This window comes from Culex pipiens, chromosome 2 (genome assembly GCF_016801865.2).
Source record: "Culex pipiens pallens isolate TS chromosome 2, TS_CPP_V2, whole genome shotgun sequence".
NCBI classification, from domain to species: domain Eukaryota; kingdom Metazoa; phylum Arthropoda; class Insecta; order Diptera; family Culicidae; genus Culex; species Culex pipiens.
In genome coordinates this window covers 192,335,431-192,358,140 of record NC_068938.1, presented here as the reverse complement: position 1 = coordinate 192,358,140, position 22,710 = coordinate 192,335,431, and the positions used below count along the sequence as shown (strand labels likewise).

At 34.5% G+C, this 22,710-nt stretch overlaps 1 protein-coding gene across 1 annotated transcript; it reads left to right on the top strand.

Moving 5' to 3' along the window:
- The first annotated feature begins 1,071 nt into the window (after positions 1 to 1,071).
- Positions 1,072 to 11,427, top strand: LOC120426100 (AP-1 complex subunit mu-1). The gene is made up of 5 exons (XM_039590803.1): positions 1,072 to 1,242; positions 2,051 to 2,141; positions 2,201 to 3,202; positions 3,266 to 3,391; positions 10,894 to 11,427. The coding sequence occupies exons 2-5, from the start codon at positions 2,100 to 2,102 to the stop codon at positions 10,990 to 10,992; spliced, it is 1,269 nt and encodes a 422-aa protein (XP_039446737.1). The 5' UTR covers positions 1,072 to 1,242; positions 2,051 to 2,099; the 3' UTR covers positions 10,993 to 11,427.
- Positions 11,428 to 22,710: the final 11,283 nt, after the last annotated feature.

The following is a 22,710-nucleotide window of genomic DNA, read 5'->3' as shown; positions in this document are numbered from 1 at the left end:
TGATATTATTATTCACAGCGATAAAGCTTATTTTTCTGAGTATAATGAACCTTTGTACGACCATAAAGAGCTTAAAATGGATTTTTAAATCAATTTTGAAAAATTAACCTCGTGGTCCTTCTTGACAGAAAAGCTCCTACTTGACAGGTCGTTCCAAGGGGACCATAGTTGATCCATCGAAAAAATGTTGTCTTGTCAAAAAAAAAAAAATTTGCATTAAAATGAAAAAAAGTGATCAGAAATGGTTTTTAATCGTGTTTTTTACCGTTGTACATAAAAATTGGCGTAGGGCTTTAGTACCCAAAAGAGTTATTTACGTGCGCATGTATTGCGTATACATACACGAAAAAAAGTGAGGTTAAATTTTGTCCGGCCAGCAAAATCAAATGGTGCGCTAGTGTGTGTACGCGAAACGTCATAAAGCTCTATTCAGGAAATTCAAAAAAACCTGAAGTCAAACAAAAACAAAATAGCGTGTCTGAATCACCCTATTCAAACTACGGCACTCACCGCCAGGTGTCTCCCCGGTCTCCCCCCCTAACTTCATCCAAGACCACAACCAGTGCGCCGAATCAGCCCTTTCCAGCTAAGTGGTGTGCGTGAGAATAAAGTTGGGTTTTTTCACCCAACTTTATGGTACGTTCGTTTGAAAAGTAGTTCCGCACTGAGTGCCGCACTCAGAGCTGTCAAAGTGTTTCTTTGAAGAAACTCGCGCTAGTTCCGCACGAGTTTCGCCGCCATCTTGGAACTGAAACTCTAGTGCCGCACTCGATATTTTTTCAGTTTCATGCGAGTTCCATGCACACTGAAAAAGAATGTTCGTTTGAACCAAAACTGGCCCCAACGAGTGCGGCACTCAGTGCCGCACTGGCTGTTCAAACGAACGTACCATTATTCTCACTCACACAGTCACACATTCCGAGGCGACATATAGATGGCGCTGGCATCGCGGGTCGCAGAAGTGCACGGCTAAACTGGATGGGGTATTGAATAACTTAAAAAAATCCTATGAAAAGTGTGATATTGAACTCAGAAAATACATGATTTTTCGTAAGGGTGCAGCTGTCACTCTGCCGTGTCACCACAAACATCGTCGTCGGTCGTTCGGTCGGTCGCGAGTGAAAAAAAGTACTTTTCACTGGAAAATGTGTAAATTTTCTCGCTTTTCGTGATAAATTTCGCGTGAAAACTCGTTTTCAGGTGGTTTACGCTGCTTCCGGGAGTGTGCCGGTGCCGGAGAAGGTGGGTTTTCCGTGTTTTAGTGGGGCATTTTGGGTGAATCATTGCAAAACCTGAGTAGGCTCGGACGTTCCAGCCCTAATTTGTTGATTTTGGTGGATTCAAGTGGGGAAAGTGAAAAAATGACTGAAAGTTGATTGGACGTCGAATTTGTGATGAAATTTCGATGGAAACGGTGATAAATTTACAATATTTGCTGGAAAATTGAGGAAAACACACTCGGCAAAAGTGGTGACGTAAATTTTCTTTTTTCCGTCCTCCACCGCGCCTCCATCAAACTCTTTCTCAGCCAGCTGGAACTCAGTGACCGGGAACGGGTTTTTCGTCTGCAAGAGAGAAGGCCTCCTTCGATGTAAATAATGTCGGGTCTAGTCGTTTTAAGGTGAAGCCGTTGATCATTTTCGAACAAATTTAATCATTACTCTAAAGTGCTCTATATCTCATTTAATTTAACGTTTTTCTGCACCAAAATGAATCAGCATGTACCGGTTGTTGCCTTCTTGATGCCATTGAAGGAATTATTGATCTAAATCAATTGTGCTTCAAAATTTATATAATTTTGTAGTACAGTCATTGACGTCATAGTTGGCAATCATTGATTAATGACGATTTCCATAACTTCGCAAGGAATGGGATAATCGTTACCAAAAAGAATCAGCATGTGTAGGGCACTATTCTAAACAACTTGTAGAAGGAATTTTGTCAAAAAATTTATAGCGACGCAATATTTATATCTTTGAACGAAAAATCATGGCAATGATGGAAGTCTTCACGTTAATTAGTCTTGTTTTTATTTGCATTTTATTTTCAGATTAAATAACTCGAGGATTTCGTGCTCGAACCAGGTTAATTGATAAGCAATGTCGTCGTCGGCGATTTTTATCTTGGACGCCAAAGGGAAGGTGAGTTGGATGATCGTGAGTTTAGAATGTTTTGAGTTAAATTGAACTTAATCTTCCAGGTCCTCATCTCGCGCAACTATCGCGGCCACATCGACATGGGCGTAATCGACAAGTTCATGCCGCTGTTGATGGAAAAGGAAGAGGAGGGCCTCATCACGCCGATTCTCCAAACGCCGGAGTGCACCTTCGCGTACGTCAAGACCAACAATCTGTACCTGGTGTCGGTCACGCGGAGCAACGCCAACATTGCGCTGGTTTTCGTGTTTCTCCACAAGGTCGTGCAGGTCTTCACGGAGTACTTCAAGGAGCTGGAGGAGGAGAGCATCCGGGACAACTTTGTGGTCATTTACGAGCTGCTCGATGAGTTGATCGACTTTGGCTACCCGCAGACGACGGACAGCAAGATTCTGCAGGAGTACATCACCCAGGAGGGCCACAAGCTGGAGATCCAACCGCGCATTCCGATGGCCGTGACGAACGCGGTCTCGTGGCGTTCCGAGGGAATCAAGTACCGCAAGAACGAGGTCTTTCTGGACGTAATCGAGAGCGTCAATTTGTTGGCCAACGCGAACGGAAACGTCCTGCGAAGCGAAATTGTCGGCGCCATCAAGATGCGCGTCTACTTGTCCGGAATGCCCGAACTCCGGCTCGGTCTCAACGACAAAGTCCTCTTCGAGAGCACCGGCCGCGGCAAGTCCAAATCGGTCGAGCTGGAGGACGTCAAGTTCCACCAGTGCGTGCGCCTCTCGCGCTTCGAAAACGACCGGACCATTTCGTTCATTCCACCGGACGGCGAGTTCGAGCTGATGTCGTACCGGCTCAACACCCACGTCAAGCCGCTCATCTGGATCGAGTCGGTGATCGAGCGGCACGCGCACAGCCGCGTCGAGTACATGATCAAGGCCAAGTCGCAGTTCAAGCGCCGCTCGACCGCCAACAACGTCGAGATTGTCATTCCGGTGCCGGCGGACGCCGACTCGCCCAAGTTCAAGACCACCATCGGCAGCGTCAAGTACGCGCCCGAGCAGAACGCCATCACCTGGACGATCAAGTCGTTCCCGGTAAGCTCTTGGTAGTCTTTAAATAACACCTTTTAATAACACCTTTATTTTTTGCTCAACCAGGGCGGCAAGGAGTATCTGATGCGGGCCCACTTTGGGCTGCCCAGCGTCGAGTGCGAGGACTCGGAGGGCAAGCCGCCGATACAGGTCAAGTTCGAGATACCGTACTTTACCACGTCCGGCATTCAGGTGAGTCTGTGTGGGAGAGAGAGAAATCGAACCCCGGTCTTTCGCGTGACATGCTGACCACCACAATGAGTGAACTTGCGTTTTGGTTTTTGCTATTCTCCGCGAAATTTAATTTGTTTTTTTTTATGACTTTTCTGAATTTTTTTAGGGACTTCCCAATTACTAGGGTTAGTGAATTTTCACGATTTCGCGGACAGCGTGAAATTCGTGAAATTTGAAGATTTCCGCGAAATCCCATGAAATTTATGAATTTTCTCAAATCAATTCTTTAAAATAATAACAAAATCAATTTTTCATTCATAAAAGACTTTTTAAGTAAATTTTATTAGTTTTCAATTGAAAAATGTGATTTGGAACATTGGAAAAATTGTTAGCAAAACCTACATTAACATGGAATTGATAGAACATTTACTAAGAAAATGTTGCGAAAACTCAAATGATGTCAACAAAAATCAGTCAAAGAAAAAAAATTCTAGTAATTGTTTTATAAACTCTGTCTTTTTCAACCGAAACTTGTTAAATTTGATTGAACAAGTATATTGTGATATTTTTTTAAAGTCAAAGATTTAACGGAGTAGCAAAAAAAATAGATTCAAAAATTGAAATTCATCAGAGTAAAGAAAAATATTGAGAAAATAGATTGCTATTTACTTGATATTTAAATAGTAGTTTATGCAACAAGTTGCAAAAAGAGGATTTTTTCAGCACGAGTCGTACATTTATCCAACGAGGTTCACCGAGTTGGATAAATACAAAGAGTGCTGAAAAAATCAAGTTTTGCAACGAGTTCCATAAAACATTTTTTGCAATTCCAAAAAACACACTGTGTGAAATTTTATGTCAAATTTTTATGTATTTTGTCAATAAATCGTTTAAATCAAAAAAATGTTGAAAAGTGTTACTTTTCGAAACAAGTGCTGAAAAGTTCAACTTTTTAGCACCCATTTGAGTGCTGAAAAGTAGATCTTTTCAGCATTTATTTGAAAAGTGTTGCTATTCGATTCTGTTATTTTTGGTACAGAAAAGTAGGCTATTTCGTCGTTCAAGAATGACAGGAAAAGTAAGTAGTTTCACGACGGAAGTGCAAAAAAAATATTTTATCAATTTTATTTAGGAACCTAACTTATTAAGCAATATTTTCATTAGCCGTAATAACAATTGAATCATTATTTAATTTGAGATTTGAAACATATTATTTTAAAAGAAATTAAAAGATTCATGCTTGGTTTATTCAACATTAAATTAATATTTATTAAGTTTTTTTCGATTTATTTTTTTATCTTTAAAGTCACCTTTTAAGAAAATTTCACCTGTTTAATTTTCACGATATTCAATTATTTGGGTGAATGGCTCCCGCAGAAATAAAAAAAAATGTTCGTTTTCTGTTTGGATTTTGAATACAATTTTGAAGATTTCGTTACAGATTAAATTATTTTTGCCTTTAGATTTTAAATTTAGTTTTTGAAAAGTGAGATGAAAACTCTAAAAATATTTTCTACTGGGCAAAATGTCGCAAAAAAAGTTATTTAAATTGTTAGATTGTTTTGTTGAATTTGGCTTTGATATGAAATTCAATAAAATGTAAAGGATAAAATAGTAGCAAATTAGCGAAAACCTAGGCGAAAACTGTTTAGCTATATCGAACGTTAATAAAGTAGCTCAATAAATGACATTACGCATGCATGCCCTACATTTCAAAATAGATCCCCCTCAACAGAGCCCATCCATAAACCAAGAGGATTTTTTGAAATTACTAAAAGTTTTTTTTAGTGTCACGTTAAACGTTGAAAGTTAAGATTTTTTTTAAGTTTATTGAAAACAATATATAATAAAGCAAAAAAGTGGTTTCTGTAAGTTTAACATAAGATTTTGATAGTTATTTTAATATTTTTCATGTTTCGTGAAATTTCCGTGAAATTTGGTGTTTTGAAATTAAGGTCCCCGTGAAATTTGCAATTTTTGAGCGTGAAAAATCACTAAGCCTACCAATTACCAAAGAAGGCCATTCAAGTCTTAGAGAAGCATGGACGTTTCATTTAACAATTTTTTTTTGAAAATTAATATTTTTTTTCAAAAATATTTTTAAAAAGCCTTAACAAATTTACAAAACTATTTTTTAGCGCTAAATAATATTTGCAATTTGAAACTACTTTTGATTTTTACGATTAAATGAACCATTTTGAAGCTAATGTCATTTGAGGGTTGATTGCACTTAAAAAATATATATTTTTGATTGACTCTGAAAAAAATGTAGAATAAACATTTCGATTACAAAGCACTTTTAATGTTGTGAACTATTTTTGATTACAAAATAAAAAGACAATTTAAATATTTCATGAATAATAATTCTCTTGAAATATTTAGGCCGTTTCAAATATTTTACAAAGTTTATGTCGCCGTCGTGTAATTTGTTGTACAAACTTTCTTTAAATTTTGTTTTGGTCTGATTGTATTCTAAATATATTTCGATCGATTTTGCAAGTTTTTTTCAACGAAATATTATTTATTTGATCATTATTTATTGTAAGAATGTTGCATATTTAAAAAAAAATTGTCAATGATTAAAAAAATAATAATGGTCAATGAACAAAATCTAAACTGCTATCAAAAAGTACTAAAGTGAAATTTTGGTAAGATTAACCGTTTTCAATCAATTTGTATTTAAAGCAGGGGTGACCAAAGTATGGCCCGCGAGGTGATTTTTTGTGGCCCGCGGACCCATTTCGAAAGATCATGTAAAATGGCCCTTTGACCCATCTGTAAATTGATTTTATAATTCTTAAAAAATGTAGTTTTAGTTTAAGCTTTTTCCATGCTTTGATCCGAAAGTTTAAATGTTCCGGACCAATCTCTTAGTGGCTGGGTCAAAAACTTATTTTGCACTTAGAAAATTTTCACCTCGGGATACGAACTCATGAAATTAGGATTAATGGAAATGAAATGGGCTAATTGAACAAAGTCTTATTCAGGCAGACAAAACAAATATTTATATTTTATTGAAATCACAGAAATACTTGTTGAAAAATCTTTTCGCAACGATTTATCATTATAGTTGCACCTTGTTTAAAATAAAATGAAACAATTTATACAAACCCCTTCTTGAAATATTTTATTTCAGATTTCAATGTTTATTGTGCCCTGGGCTTTGTCAAATGAGTGTCATAGGTTTGATGCTTGTTTGGCAAAGAGTATGATTTGATTCGATGTGGAATTAAAATCGAAGTATTCAGTATATTGCTGAAGCTTCCATTTTTACACATGGACACCACTTCATGCTGCGAGAACCCACTTTGGCGTAGTCTCAGGGCTTAATCGATGGCCGGTAAGCTGTCATCGAGACAAGGAGGTTCTCTGATAGTGGAAATATCACATTTGTACAATGAACCGCTACATATGTGATTTTTCCCTATCTTAATGTGGGTGTCAGGTTAGGATGCGGGTTTAAAAAAATAGTGTTTGTAGAATTTAGGATTTTAACTATAAATATCAACTTTTTATACTTTGCCTTTAGTTATTTAGGGACAAAATTAGTAACAGTGAATTTAGTAATTCTATCAGAATCGGTGATTTTCATTCAAGTAGCATAAAAACCATTCTGATTTGTCAAAATTTCCATAGAGTCTCGATCAATCAATAGTGAAATGATATCGGACTAAATTCGTTGATCTGTTGAACTAACGGTTGTCGGATTATGATTGTATCGACCATTGTTGCGAATCGAGGATCTACTGGAATTCTGACGAACAAATGGTCGTCTCTTTTTCAATTCACGACTTGTAAAATATCAACTTTTATTTTTTTTTTGTTTTTTAAAAGAACACACAACAGACAGGTTTTAAAAGAAACGTTTTTTTTTTGGTTAATAATTAAAATGTCGGGGATTTGAGATAAGAGTAGCTTTCGGATAGGTTGCTTTAAATCTTGTATTCAATTCAAGTTAGGTAGTTATCCGCAAATGAAAATTTGGACTTATATGAATAATTGAACATTTTGGACTTATGAATAACACACAACTGTGCATTTATTCTAGAGTCAGATCCATACAGCGTCAGTGTTTATTTGGTCGAAGTGTACTAATTCATTGGCAGATCTGGTTCTAGTTGTAATGTACGACAAGACTACTGACGGACGTGACAGGACGAGGGCCCAGTTTAGAGGTTTCGACATCAACGATGTGCGGCTGGATCACCCTCCAAAAAAAAAAAAAAAAAAAAAAAAAAAAAAAAGATTTCAATGTTTATTGTGGCATGCCAATTGCAATGCAAATCTTATGGATATTTTGTGTTGGCCATTTATTGGTTTTATTGATTTTAATTAACATTCCAACGCCCAAGGCTCCAAAAAAGTTGGAACGGTAACTTCAACTCAATGGTACTCGGGCATAACTCAACCAATCAAGATGATTCTTCTTTCCAGTGATTTGTTAGGATGTCTAGATGATTCTAGAACTTTGCAGAACTTATTTTGATCAAATTTGTAATTTTTGCGATCAAAAACATCGTTCCAACTTTTTTTTTCGCGTGTAAAAAATATTTCGGCTAAAAATCCGCGGAGGCAGTCGTTTTAAAAAAAGGTGGAACGATGTTTTCGGTCGCAGAGATTACAGATTTATTCAAATCAAGTTCTGCAAAATTTCAGGATCATCTAGACATTCTTACAAATCACTGGAAATAAGAACGGTCCCGATTGGTTGAGTAATGTCTGAGAACCAGCGAGTTGAAGTTACCGTTCCACCTTTTTTCCGTGTAAGTTGGACATGCGTTGGGCGTTCCAGTGTTAATTTGAACCAATTTATTCGAAGCTTTTTTGAACAAAACTTCTGGAAAAATATATTTTTTGTCCTCAAAAACGTTGTAAAACACATAAAATTAAAAAAAAAAAATCAGCTGATGAATCACGGGTTAGTTTTCATAAGGTCCTAAGCGCCAAGTGTAAACAAAGCCGTTTTTCGATCGATTCTCGATCAATTTACGAATTACCAAATTCAATAATATTTTGAATTGTTCATCTGCACGTCCTTTTAATGCTCTTTACTGAAAAATGTGATATTTTGATTTGTTTCGAACAAAAAAAAAAATTAAGTGTCGGAGGCCACGATGGTTCTTAAGACGTATTGCAAACTAACCAGAAAAAAATGTACTTTTCAAATAAGGCCGTTGCAAGTATTTTTTGAAGTTTTTGTCCAAAGTCCAAAGTCGAGGGGGGGGGGGCATGGTGTCAACATTTTAATGAAAAAAGTGTTTTAAAATGCATTATCACCTGTCCAGTTGTTTTGCCATCATTAGTTTCCAAAATATCTAATGATTGACAAAAAATTATTTTTTTGCGAAAAATAAAAATTTTGCGGTGCTGTACAATGCAATTTCATAAAAATTCAAAACATTTTCAAACAAGCCCAAACATGCTAAATATGATTATCATTGCAGAAAAATGCATTTTAGATTGTTTTCAGTTTATTAGACTTCAATTTTCATGGAAATTTTGAAGTTTTTTGGAAAAATATTTTTTTGCCCCCTGATTTTTCAGACCAATTTTGAAGGGGGAGGGGGGGGCGACATAAGCTCTGAAAAATATTTGCAACGGCCTAAACAATTTTTCACATTTGCCCGCAAGCTCATGTGAGTTCCAATTTGGCCCGCCATTCAAAAACTTTGAGCACCCCTGCATTAGTTGCTGAGATTTCGACATTAGAAAATGGTGTGTTGTTAGGGTGAGACTTAGAAAACTTCAATTTTCCTGTTTTTAAATCTTTGCATGGCAATATCTCAGCAACTAAGGGTCGTATGAACAAAGTTAAAAAAAGCAAAATATAGAGAATTTTCTCAGCTTTTCAAAAATATTTTTTTCAAAAGTGGGCAAACATGGCCATTAATTTGAAAACATGAATAACTGCGACTATTTTCAAAAAAGTTACCTAAAAATGGCTTTAACTTGAAAACGGTGCACTTTATCAAAATTTCACTAAAGTAGGGGAAGGTGGGGCAAGACGACCATATGGGGCAAGAGGAACAATCGCTCGTAAGGCCGTAATTTTTACAATTTTGATTATTTCCAGTATGAGGAATTGTTGCTAGCAATGTAATTAGCTGATTGTACTACCACATAACCGCCAAAACGACGTAAACGCCACGGGGCATAAGATTGAATGAAGTTTTTTTTTGTTTCCTTATAATATTTGGAAAGTACAAAATAAGGCTTAGGGTTCGTTTTAAGGCTCATTTTATCAAAATTCTATTTTTCCTAGATCAGTAGTGTCCCTACCAATGACTTGCACGTATTATAAAATATGATTTATGTTTTGGTTATTTTTGTAGAGAGCTTTTAAAAAATCTTGTTTTGGTAGGGTAAGTGTACCATATGGATTTTTAGTATGGAAAAAAAAATACGAATTGCTGCAGTAACATATTTTATTGTGAAAAAAATACATAAAAGTTCTTAAAAACTGATAAACAATTGTTTAAAAAATTGTCCATACACGATATAATAATATCATGAAAATTTACTATTTATCATCTAAGTAATATTTTTTTTCGTAAAAACGGTCAAATTTTTAGTAAAATATTATTTTTTAATCTAAAAATGAAAGAAACTTTTCAAATACATCCTAATCTGATGTATCAAAGTGATAATAGTTCAATTGTTAGTAAATTAGCATGTTTTTTCATACATTGTTCGTCTTGCCCCACTAGTTTAGTAGACCGTACGAAAAATCAAAAATTTTAAAATAATTTTTTTACATAAAAAAACAGAATTTTTTAAAAACTTGTTCTATTAAAGTCTCAGTCTAGACCTGGAATAAGATGATTCTAAAAAATCCGACAGATTTTTTAACGTTTTTAATGGGTTATAACGAGCAGTTCCTTAGCTTGTTACACTTGCCCCACTTTCCCCTATTTTTTATTAAAAATTCGATTTTACATCGAAAAATGAAGTTGAAAATTTTTTGCGACAAATATTTCAATTTTATGAAAAAAAACAGTATTCATTCATAAATTCATTACTCGGTCAACGATTTTTTGCCCGTTCTGGAAATTTCTGAAAAGTTGGCATTTGATGTCCCCTAAAACATATCAGAAAAAATAGTGTTTTTTTTTTGCAAATCAAGTTTTAGTGACAAAAAGTGAAACTAAAAATCACCAGAATTTTTTTTTACCGTGTATCTTTTTTTAAGTGTAGTCCTAATCCATACCTACAACTTTGCCGAAAACATCAAATTGATCAAAAAATTCCTTCAGATTTTTGAATTTTCATAAATCATTTGTGTATGGGCATTTGCCAAATTTGTATGGAAAATTATATGGACAAACTAATGATGCAAAATGGCTTCTTTGGGCATACCGAAGGCACCAAAACAGTTTAAGCCGGATTAAAAAATACAAAAATTAAAATTGAAGAAAAAAGACCGATTTCGTAGAGAGTTGCTCATTATCAATAATTTTAGTATTTAAATTTCTGCCAACCCCACCTAACTCTAATGTTTCCCCCCTCAACTCCACCAACAGGTCCGCTACCTGAAGATCATCGAGAAGAGCGGCTACCAGGCCCTGCCGTGGGTTCGCTACATCACCCAGAACGGGGACTACCAGCTGCGAACAAACTAGAAGCAAAAATGGTAGAGGATGAAAATGAAAGAAATCACAGAAGGAGAAACACATTCTACTTACAAATATTTCCACAACCCCTTCGGTTCAGACCCCATTATTAGGAAAAACATAACAGTTTAGAATTGTGCAGCATTTTTAAGAAGGAAAAGACGATTGCAGCGAGTCATGTTTAGAAGCGAAATCCTCCCATTAGTTATTCTTTTTGTGTCTGTAAGATGTCATGCATGCGGCAGAATTGTTTAAGCAAAAGTCCTTTAAAAGTAGTGAGAAAATCATGGAAAAAAAATAACCAACAGTTAGCGTTGAAGTGCAGATGAAAGTATTACGAATCAAAAGCAAAAGAGAAAAAGAAAAGCTTATCATTATTTTATTTTATTTGTGTTTAATTGATAGACTTGGTTTATAGATATATTTCACAAGCGACACACAAAAGTCGTTTCTGTTTGCATTGTTTAATTTAGAACGCAAACGAAACTTGCTCCCTCGTGTTCGATTTTGAAGCAGAAATAGAAGAAAACTGTGTCAATCGTCCAACTCTTGTACAGAAACAAAACAAAACAACTTTCCTTTACACAAAGCGAGCGAATTCACCACGCTGGAAGGAAAACTTTTGAACCTCCCGATCCGACGAAAAAGGGGTTGGGCGGAAAAATTCCATCAAAGTTTGTTTTATCGCTTCCGCGCACGGTTCACAGTTCCAATTCCCACGCACACAGGTGAGAAAGCGAGGGAGGGAGGGAGGATTGGCCAACCCAACCTGGGCAGGAATATAAAAGTTTACAATTTTCCGATGTCTGTTCGGGGGGAAACTGCTGGAGAAATCCACTCTCCATCGTGTTGGTCGTTTGGTTTCCGAGGGAGAGGGAATCAATGTCGAAGGATTTGGGTTGTGAGCTGAAAGATTGTTTTGTTTATTGGTGAATGAAAATGGTGAGTATTGAGGAGAAAAGCATGGGAAAGTTATTTCAAGAATTTGGTCTCTATATCGGTGATGAAGATTCTGAAAAAATGTGTTTGATTTGTTTAAAATAATTCCTGGTCCACAAAATTCATAAAATATTAAATAAAAATTTTATTGAGTAACGCACAAATTTGGATATTTGGACAAGAAAAAGAATTATGGGGCATAACACGGCCTTCGACCCCCTCCTCTCTCAACTACGTTACGTAATAAAATAACGCTCCCTTAGGCTAATCATATCCAGAAAACTTCCACAAAGTTTCAAAAGTTTTGAAAAGGTTTGTCGTCGTTAATCTTGGCCGTTTCCGAGCCAAAAACTCAGAAATTGATTGATGATTTTTTGAATCAATACAATTTTTTTCCAAAAAATCGAAGCATTGGTCGCAAAAATTATTCAGCTTCATTTTTCGAAAAAAAAAGAATTTGCAATCAAAACGTATGTAAGTTAAATTTTGATAAAGTGCGCCGTTTTCAAGTTATAGCCATTTTCAGGTAACTTTTTTCGAAATTTTTTGCAGTTTTTCATTTTTAAAAATAGTGCACATGTTTGCCCACCTTCGAAAAGCTGAGAAAATTCTCTATATTTTGCTTTTCTGAATTTTGATGATCCGATATCTCAGCAACTAATGGTCCGATTCACAAAGTTTAAATATGAAACATTTGTGAAATTTTTCGATCTTATCGAAAACAATATTTTCAAAATTTTAAAATCAAGACTAACATTTCAAAAGGGTCAAACATTCAATATTACGCTCTTTTGAAATGTGAGTCTTGATTTGAAAATTTTGAAAATATTGTTTCCGAAAAGATCGGAAAATTTCATGAATGTTTTATATTTCAATTTTGTAAATCGGACCATTAGTTGCTGATATATCGACGTTAGAAAATGGTGGGTTGTTTGGTTGAGACTTAGAAAACATAAATTTTCCTGTTTTTAAACCTTTGCATGGCAATAACTCAGCAACTAAGGGTCGTATCAACAAAGTTCAAAAAAGCAAAATATAGAGAATTTGCTCAGCTTTGAAAAAAAATATAGGTAGGCAAACATGTGCACTAATCTAAAAAATTAAAAACTGGGACTTTTTTCAAAAAGTTACCTAAAAATGGCTATAACTTGAAAACGGTGCACTTAATCAAAATTTCACTAAAGTACTTTTTAATTGCAAATTTGATTTTACATCGAAAAATTAAGTTGAAAAAATTTTGGCAATCAATATTTCGATTTTTCGATACTGATTGTATTGATTCAAAAATTCATAACTCGGTCAAAGATTTTTTGCTCAAAGTTGGCATTTGATGTTCCCAAAAATATATAACAAAATAAAAAAATAAAAATAGTGTTTATTTGCAAATCAAGTTTTAGTGACAAAAAGTTAGATTAAAAATCGCCATTTTTTTACCGTGTATCTTTTTTTACAGTGTGTTCCATATCCATATCTACAACTTTGCAGATGACACCTAATCGATCCAAAAATTCCTTCAAAAGATACAGATTTTTGAATTTTAATTAATCATTTTTGTATGGACAGCAGCCAAATTTGTATGGAATATCGACAAACTAATGATGCAAAATGGCTTCTTTGGGTAAAAAATGGGTTAAAAATTAAAAAAATAAATCGATTTCGTAGAGAATTGCCATGAATATTTTTTTACATTTTAAAAATTCCAAATTAATAAATTTCCGATTAATATGCTTTTTTTTTTTTAATTTTTCTGCGAAAGATTTTTGATTTGATTCGTTTTAATATTTGCGTAAGTTTATTTACTATTCAGGTTTCTTCCACGCTGAAAAAAATTTCTATTTTCAGATATGAGCAATGTATTTAAGTTTATATCTGTTTGCGAATACATCCAATTGAAAAGCTGTCAAACGCAAACTTATGGGAAATTGGACGAGCTTTCCGGTAAAAATATTTACGAGACTGAAAAATCAAGTCTGTCATATAGAAATTGCCAAAAACCACAAAAAAATATGAAGACTTTTATGTAAAATTGTCTGGCAAATCGACTTTTATCGGCTTTTGGAAATTTGGACGTTTAAACCACTTAAAAAAACAGTTTTAGTAAATGATTTTTGTATTTTTTTAGGGGAGACATACCATCCTGCTTTTTCGTCAGTCTTTTTGTAACATCTTAGGCTATTTCCTCAATAATTTTGAAGGAAAAAAAAATCGTGACATCACCCTGAAATTTAACTTTTAAACTTAAAAATCAAAAAATCTCATAGAAATGGCGTGTATTTTTGTTTCAGTGTATTTTTACCAGAAAGCCCGTCTAATTTCCTACAAGTTTGTCTTTGACCACTTTTTGATAAGATGATACAGTTATTTTTAAATTGCAAAATACAAAAATATTTAAATAACTTACGCCCTTCTCAAATGTTATTTTCGAGTAAAATTGACTCCATATACACAAAAATGGCATATATATTGGCCTAGAATAACATGTCTCACAAGTTTCATTGAAATCGGAGAGGGTCGGGTACAAAAGTACCAAAAAAATCCTGATTTGAGCTGAAATTACCCATATGTATTTCTAGATTTTTTTTTTCAAAGGTCCTATAAACTATTGTCTTTCATATGTTTATAGGACCTCTAGATTTGAAAATTCGCAATTCGCAATTCGCAATTTTCAGTGTAAGAACGGGCCTTGACCGATCTTATGCACCAGGTTCCCGACGAACACGCACTGCCCTTACACCTACATCTCACCCTTGCTCTGAGTCAGTACGAGCAGCACGCTAGAACACGCTTTGAGTTTTCGTGCCAGGCATGCACACCTTCTTTTCCGGTTACGCATTTTAACTCGGCCGGGGGTGGTACATTACGTAGGGTTTGATGTAAGTATAAGTGCCTAACCATTTATAGTGTGCCTATCAACTTTCAATAAAGCAAAAACTGTTATATTTTTAGTTTGAATTCAAAAACTAATTGCTATTTACTGTGTATTGTTTTCTCCTGAAATCTTCCCTATTGTTGAGTCGTGTTTATCTGTTGCTATTTCTTTTGTCGCATTTTAGAAAAGTTTTTCAAAAGTACAATAGTAATATTTGTGTTAATCCTTTAATCATTCCATAAATTGAGTAAGGGCTCGAACCTCACTTGCTTAAGAAAATGGTGAAGTTTCAAAACAATGGACAGTGAAGGAAATGTACTATGTAAAGAATAAATAGTAAAAGAAAGATAGTAGTTAATAAATAGTAGTTAAATAGTTAATAAATAGAGGTAACAAACAAGCTTAGATTGTATTGAGGGCAATTTACAGGAAAGATGAGAAATTATTCAAATAGATAAATAAAGAAAAGGCACATGATAAACAAAATTGACATCGCTGCCAAATTAAGGGAAAGCAGACAGTTTGTTACAGCAGCATCAATTGGTAAAATAGAGTGGAAAAGCGTTGATAAATAAGAGAACCAAATAAGTAAAATAGAAATCAAATGGAGGATAGTAAACAGAAGCCGTTTTAGAAAATCAGTGAAACAAAATAAACAGAAGATAGCTGTTAGCAGAAATGGAAAGGAGAGAAACCCCGTTCTGCGACGTTCAGGTACATCCACAGCAATTGACTCAACATACTGCGAATCAAAACAATACCGTCTACAATCACAAATTACTTCCCTTTCCCACATTGTCGCGCCCCTTTCTTCTAGCCGTCTCGACTCTGACCCGCGGTGGTCAAAGGTTTACGATCCGTTTCCACAGGCCACCAGCTAGGTCATCATGAAAACCAAGCCAACGTGGAGGTAAGAAAATAGGACACTTGCAAGGAACCAGAGCTATACTGTCCTGATCAAGAATGATCTAACAGGACTACAGACGTAGTCAGTGACGCTCCTTCCAGGATGTTCCTCGCCTAAGCGTCAACTGAAGAAGAGGTATTATCAGTATCATTCGCGCTTGGCTTGCATTTGGTTTCTGTCTTGATTATATATTTATTTAAGGTAGCGTTCTTTTTTTACGTAACGCAAAAATTGGGATTTTTGGACCCCCTCCCCCTTGTGACAAAATTTTCATACAAATTACAAAAAAAAAAATCATGGAGCGCAACACGGCCTTAGACCCCCTCCTCCCCCCAACTACGTTACGTAATAAAAGAACGCTCCTTTAGGCCATTATCAAATCTGTTTAAAAATCAGTAGGTAAAATAGGGTAAATATTCCCGAAAAACATTCACAAAGTTTCAAAAGTCTTGAAAAGGATAGTCTTCGATAATCATGGCCGTTCCCGATTCAAAAAAAAATCTAAAACTCAGAAATTAAAAAAAAATCAATAAATTGTAGATTCCTAAAAAGGAAATTCAAATAAAACAAAATTATGTTTTTAATTATATTTTTATAAATTCTTAAATGCAATTATTGATTTGAAGAGCAATTCTCTGAGATTTCTGTCATTCAATTGCTGAAACTTTTTGGTGCCTTCGGTATGCCCAAAGAAGCCATTTTGCATCATTAGTTTGTCCATATAATTTTCGATACAAATTTGGCAGCTGTCCATACAAAAATAATGTATGAAAATTCAAAAATCTGTATCGTTTGAAGGAATTTTTTGATCGATTTGGTGTCTTCGGCAAAGTTGTAGATATGGATAAGGACTATACTGAAATAAATGATACACGGTAAAAAAATTCTGGTGATTTTTAATTTCACTTTTTGCCACTAAAACTCAATTTGGAAAAAACACTATTTTGAATTTTTTTTCTGATATGTTTCAGGGGACATCAAGTGCCAACTTTACAGAAATTTCCAGAATAGGCAAATATAGAATTTTTGTCTTTAGAGGAGAATAGAATAAAAAATTTACTACTTTTTGAAAAAAATAGATAATAACTAATAAATACGGCATGCAATTCGATAGATTTTTTTTCAAGCTCAACATTATTTTAACTTTAACTTTTTTACGTCATAATGAGATCTTGAGAGTTCGCGTTCGTCGCAGTGTGTTTTTCGTTTTTTTTTCTTTCGAGTGCGTGTGTGTGTGAAGGTGTGGCTGGCTCTGGCTCTGGTGCAAAATTGAATGTTGGGTCCTTTTAAAATGTTAGCCTTGATTAAAAAAAAATGAAAATATTTTTTTCGAAAAGATCGGACATTGCGACCAATATTCAGATTTTTTTTTTAAAATCAGTATTAATTCAGAAATTAATTTTTCTTTCTTTTTTTTTGACCGTGTATCATTTTTTCAGTATAGTCCTTAATCATACCTACAATTTTACAGAAGACACCAAATCGATCAAAAAGTTCTTTCAAAAGATACTGATTTTTGAGTTTTCATAAATCATTTTTGTATGGGCAGCTGCCAAATTTGTATGGAAAATTATATGGCCAAACTAATGATGCAAAATGACTTCTTTGGGCATACGGAAAGCACCAACAAAGTTTCTGTCAGATTAAAAAATACAAAAATTAAAATTAAAGAAAAAATACCGATTTCGTATTGCTTTGAAGCCTGAGTCTTGAGATTTCAAAGAAGTGTCTTCGTGGTTTATGGACGGTCCTTTTTTTTTATTTATTTTTTATTTTTCCGATTTTTTTTTGAATTTTTAGGTATTTGATCTTTGAATTTTAGAATTTGATTAAGAATATATTTTTATAAAATTTCTAAATTTACATTTTCAAATTTCTAATTTTTGTATTTGTCTTTGCAAATACTTTTTCAAGTTTATGTTGCCTTGAAAGGGAGTTCAAAAAATCAAGAGGCAAATTCTTTAAAAAAAAAAGCAATTTTAATTGTAATAGAAGTTTAATCAACTGAAAACAATTTAAAATGCATTTTCTTGCGTTCATAATACGGCATGCTCAAGCCCTTTGAAAAATATTTTCATTTAAAAAAAAAAAAACTTCCGATTTACAGAACCGCTAAAATAAAACATTTTTTATGCCACATTTCTTCGACTTTGGTCAAGAGACATTAACTTCAAAAAATATTCGAAAAAAATTGATATTTTAAAATTAATAAATTGTTTTACGTTTAATTTTTTGTATTTTGGAATGTTTGAATTTTAATTTTTTTGCAATTCTGAAATTATAAACTTGTTTTTTTATTTTTAAAAATTTTTGTTTTTTTATGTTTGTGTTTAGTTTTAGAAATCCTCAATTTTGGAAATTTTAAAATCAAAATTTTTGATGTTTTATATATTTTTACTTTGAATTCTAGAATTTTTAATTTCTTTAAACTTTTGACTCTGCGTTTTGATATTCGTTTTAGATTGCGTTTTGATATTTATTTAGATTTTTTGAATAGGTTTTTTTTCATCAAAACAATTTTTTTTATTAATTTTTCGCAATTTTCAGGCAATTTGCTTGCCCTTTTTTTATTTGGATTATATTTAAAATGCTAGCGAACAGTTTTTCATGTTATTTAATTGCATTTAACACTGAAACAACCTATGCATATAAATCTTACACGGACGCCCAAGCCTTCCAAAAAAGTTGGAACGGTTACTTCAATTCGTTGGTTCTCAGGCAATACTCAATCAATTGGGACGATTTTTTTTCCAGTGATTTGTAAGGTTGTTTCTCATAATCCTAAGATTTTGCAGAACAGAAGATTTTTTTCAACTTTTTTGAGGGGTTGTGAGTTGGAATCCCGAGCAGACGGAAATAACTTGGGAAGGTCAGTTTTTGATATTGTGAGAAGATCGAAATATGTTATTGGGATGATCGGATTAGTTGTTAAAATAACAAAAATCAATAACAAAGATTTGTTCGAAGAATAACTTAAACTGTTATTATGTTGTTATTGCAATAACAAACCAATAACACTGAAGGAATCATGAAGGAATAACAAGATTTGTTATTTTGTTCGGAGAGGTGGAGCAGCATAATAACAAAAAATGTTATTGAACTGGTATGTATCCATAACAAAAGAGTTATTGTTTTAGTTTATTTGTAATTTGCAAATAAACCTGCAGTTGCCATAACTCCTCTGTATTAGTCAGGGCTGCAGAGTCGGGAACCTCCAAGCGACTTTGAATCCATACTTTGAAGACAACTCCGACTCTGGATGCAGGATATAACGCCAACGACGACTTCAGCTCTCCAAAAATACCCGACTTCACAATTCCGACTCCAAGTAAAAGTTGCTGAAAATCAAGGCTGTATATCATAGGTACTCGCGATCTTGCTTTGCATTAGTGTGAGTGCATGGGTCCGTGCCACTAAAACCAAAACAATAACAAACGAACAATGGACCGTGCCAGGAAAACCAAAACATAAACAATGTCAGTGTCAGTGGAGTGAGAGAGTCAGAGATAACGATTTTGACAACCGCACTACTACACACTCAATCGCGGGTACCTTTTAGGTAGAAAGCCATGGCTGAAAATGAGATGAATCCGATGCAGTCTCCAAGGTCTCACTCCAGCTCGAACTTCAACGTCAGCTCCGACTTCCTGGCTCTGTGAAAATAATAACAGTGTTTGTTATTCACACATCAAAAATTCTCAGTAATTAAATCAATTCCGTTAGGGAATATAACAAAATTAAAAAAAATTAACTCTCAAAAGTTGATTTTATCGGATTAATTTTAGCTTGAAACCCCATTTCATAGTGAAATAAATGACCCCGATAAAATTGGTCAAAACTATTTCATAGTTATAGCCAATTTTAGTAAAATCCCTTAGGGGGTATATCAAATAATTAAGGGGGATCGCAGTAAGCTATGGTCGCGTCCGGTTTGTTTGATTTTTCGCTCCGCGTTTTTTTTCGTTCTCTGAGGATTTCCGTCAAATTCTTATTGGCTAGTTCTAGACGAACTTGTGAGTGGCAGTGGACAAGGTGGAGATATCCGAGATTCGCGTTGCGTTGCTGCATGCCCGGGAAGACATCGCTGACCTGGGATAGAGCCTCAATCGCGCAGATGACGAGGAAATCTTGGCTGATTTGATGCGGCCGGATTGGCGGCTCCTAAGAACTTAGGAGCTGCAGGTTGGGACACAAACTGGCTGTGTCCTTCGAAGATTTTAAGATTTGCTGATTCTTGGTGAGAGCTTTCCATCATTATTTGCTAAATGATTATATTCCCTTATATTATTTTACTATAAATTCAATAGCCCTCCTACCCCTTCCTCACTTTCCCATTCCTTAATCCCATTTTGCCCAATTCCACTTCCTCCCTAAAAATATAATTATCTGCCAAATTTACACTAACACACCACACCTAACTGATCCGGAGCGTTTGGTACGGTATGTCCACGCATCCTTCCTCCCCTGTAGATTCTGTGGAATGTGATCCGTTCACAGAATCCTCTCTGCGGTAAACACAACGCAGTAGGGCTGGCCGCTTTAATTTTTGTATTACATTTTCGGGTGATCTCGGATGTATTGCAATTATTAATATTGACAAGAAAAGTGCTTGGGGCGTAATCTAATCACAAGACTTTCCAGCATGCTTTCATCGGACTGGCTGCGTTTGTGTTAGATTAGATTAGATTAGATTAGGGGGTATATCAAATAATTAAAAAAATCAACTTTCAAAATTTCAACTTTTTAGAATAATTTTAACTTAAGGACCCCATTTCATGGCCAAAATAATGACCCCGACGAAATTGGTCAAAATTATCCCATAGTTCTAGTCAATTTTATTAAAGTCCCTTAGGGGGTATATCAAATAATTAAAAAATTCAAGTTACAAAATTTCAACTTTTTAGAATAATTTTAGCTTAAGGACCCCATTTCATAGCCAAAATAATGACCCTGACAAAATTGGTCAAAATTATCCCTAACTAATTAAAACAAAGTCCTTTAGGGGGTATATCAAATAATTAAAAAAATCAACTTTCAAAATTTCAACTTTTTAGAATAATTTTAGCTTAAGGACCCCATTTCATGGCCAAAATAATGACCCCGACGAAATTAGACAAAATTATCCCAAAGATCTAAACATATTTAACAAAAGAAAAAATAATAACAGATTTTGGTATGGACACTTAGAAACTTTTCCATTTGTGCAATTTATGGTAATTTTATTTCTAAGTCAGTCTACCGAACGAATAACAAATTTTGTTATTAGGAGAGTTTTTGAAATGTATAACATTTCCTCTTATTAGCGTGATATTAAACATTTTCAATATAATATCACTTCAATGCCAAATTCTGTTATTTTATCAGAAACTGTTATTATCTTTTCTTCTTGAAGTTGAAGTTCAGGATAAAATAATAACACATTTTGTTATTTTAACTGGATTTGTTATTGAAATATTATTAATTTTGTTATTACCGTCTGCCCGGGATGTCAAATAATTTAACAATATTTAAAAAAAATCACCTTCTTTTCTATGTTTTTCTATAACCTTTATATTTTTTTTACGAAGCAGTTTCTTAAATTTCATGTCTTAAAAACATAAGATCAAAATCTTAGAAAATACATTCACCTCTACCTATATTTTTGTGGTTACGCTGTCCGCTTTGTAAGCGGATGATTCTGGGTTCGATTCCCATCTGCTGCAACCTTCCATCGGATGAGGAAGTAAAATGTCGGTCCCAGCCTTGGTTGTTAGGCCGTTAAGTCATTCCAGGTGTAGGAGTTGTCTCCATGCCATAAGTACAAAGAACACACCAAACCAAGCCCACTCCGGTGGAATCGCTGGCGGCGATTGGACTCGCAATCCAAAGGTCGTCAGTTCAAACACTGGGGTGGAAGGTTCCTTGGAGTAAAAAGAGGTTTGGGTGTTCTCCCCATTCAAGCCTTCGGACTCCAAGGTTCGAGCAGAAACTTGCAATAGAGACCACAAAAGACCCGGGGGTCGTTAATGTGGATGGTTTGATTTTTGATATTTTTGTCAATAATTTAAATTTTAATTTCAGTTTACAGTTCAAATTAACAAAAAAGAGTTTAAAATAGTACTTGCTAAGTAAATTGATAAACACCAAAAGGCGATAATGAGCAAATTTGTGGTTGAATGGACTCATCAAATATTTGTAAATTAAAACCACCGATTTACAACAAACACACAATGTATGATTCCATAATCCGCAAAGTACAAATTGACAGCAGCTGCACCTTGTGCCAACACAGTGCATTATTTTAATTCGCAAAACCACCAAGTGGCTCCACCAGCTAAAAACCGCGCTCGTCGTTTAATCCACCACGTGTCACCGCCAATTAAAATATTCCACCAGTGCAAAAAGGTCACACCTCAAAAATCGAAACGCGTAACTCATTTTCACACGGTAATTAGCGTGATCACGTCGTCGTTGGTTTTTTTTTTGTGCTGAAGCTTTTCCGCGAAATTTAATTTATATTAAAATATGAGTTTGCATTACATGTTTAAACAAAAAACCGTGTCCCCGACACGGTGAATATGCGTGATGATGAGGCCAATGATTTGGTGGAGGTCAGCCACGTGGGAACGTGGGAATAAAGGTTAAAGGATATTTATATTAATAAATCAAAGAGAAATAGAAGTTGACTTTAGACTTCTGAATTGTGTGGTTTTTTTTAATTCAGCTAAATAAGTTGAAACTTCCGCATTGCTTCATCTGAGATTGATTGAAAGAAAATTATATTGAAATTCAACAAAAAGCTAAAAAAAAAATCAGCAAATCTCCTTATCTGTGACTTCAATAAACACGTCGCGAATTCAGCCTCGTGACACGTGTGATAAAATTGCACCCGCTCGCGCGTTATTTATGTTTAGTTAAGTAATTTGTTTCATCGTGTGATTAATTATTTCAGCGTGTCCTCCTCCCTCTTTTGTTGAGCTTTTCCACCCCAAAAAGTTCGATTATGTTTTCAGCAAGCTCCATAATTTGTGAT

Excerpts from the sequence above, each read along its gene's own strand:
- LOC120426100 (XM_039590803.1), top strand. The coding sequence starts at position 2,100 with ATGTCGTCGTCGGCGATTTTTATCTTGGACGCCAAAGGGAAG. Across the intron at positions 2,142-2,200 it reads TCTTGGACGCCAAAGGGAAG|GTCCTCATCTCGCGCAACTA; the intron begins GTGAGTTGGATG and ends TTAATCTTCCAG. Across the intron at positions 3,392-10,893 it reads TTACCACGTCCGGCATTCAG|GTCCGCTACCTGAAGATCAT; the intron begins GTGAGTCTGTGT and ends CTCCACCAACAG.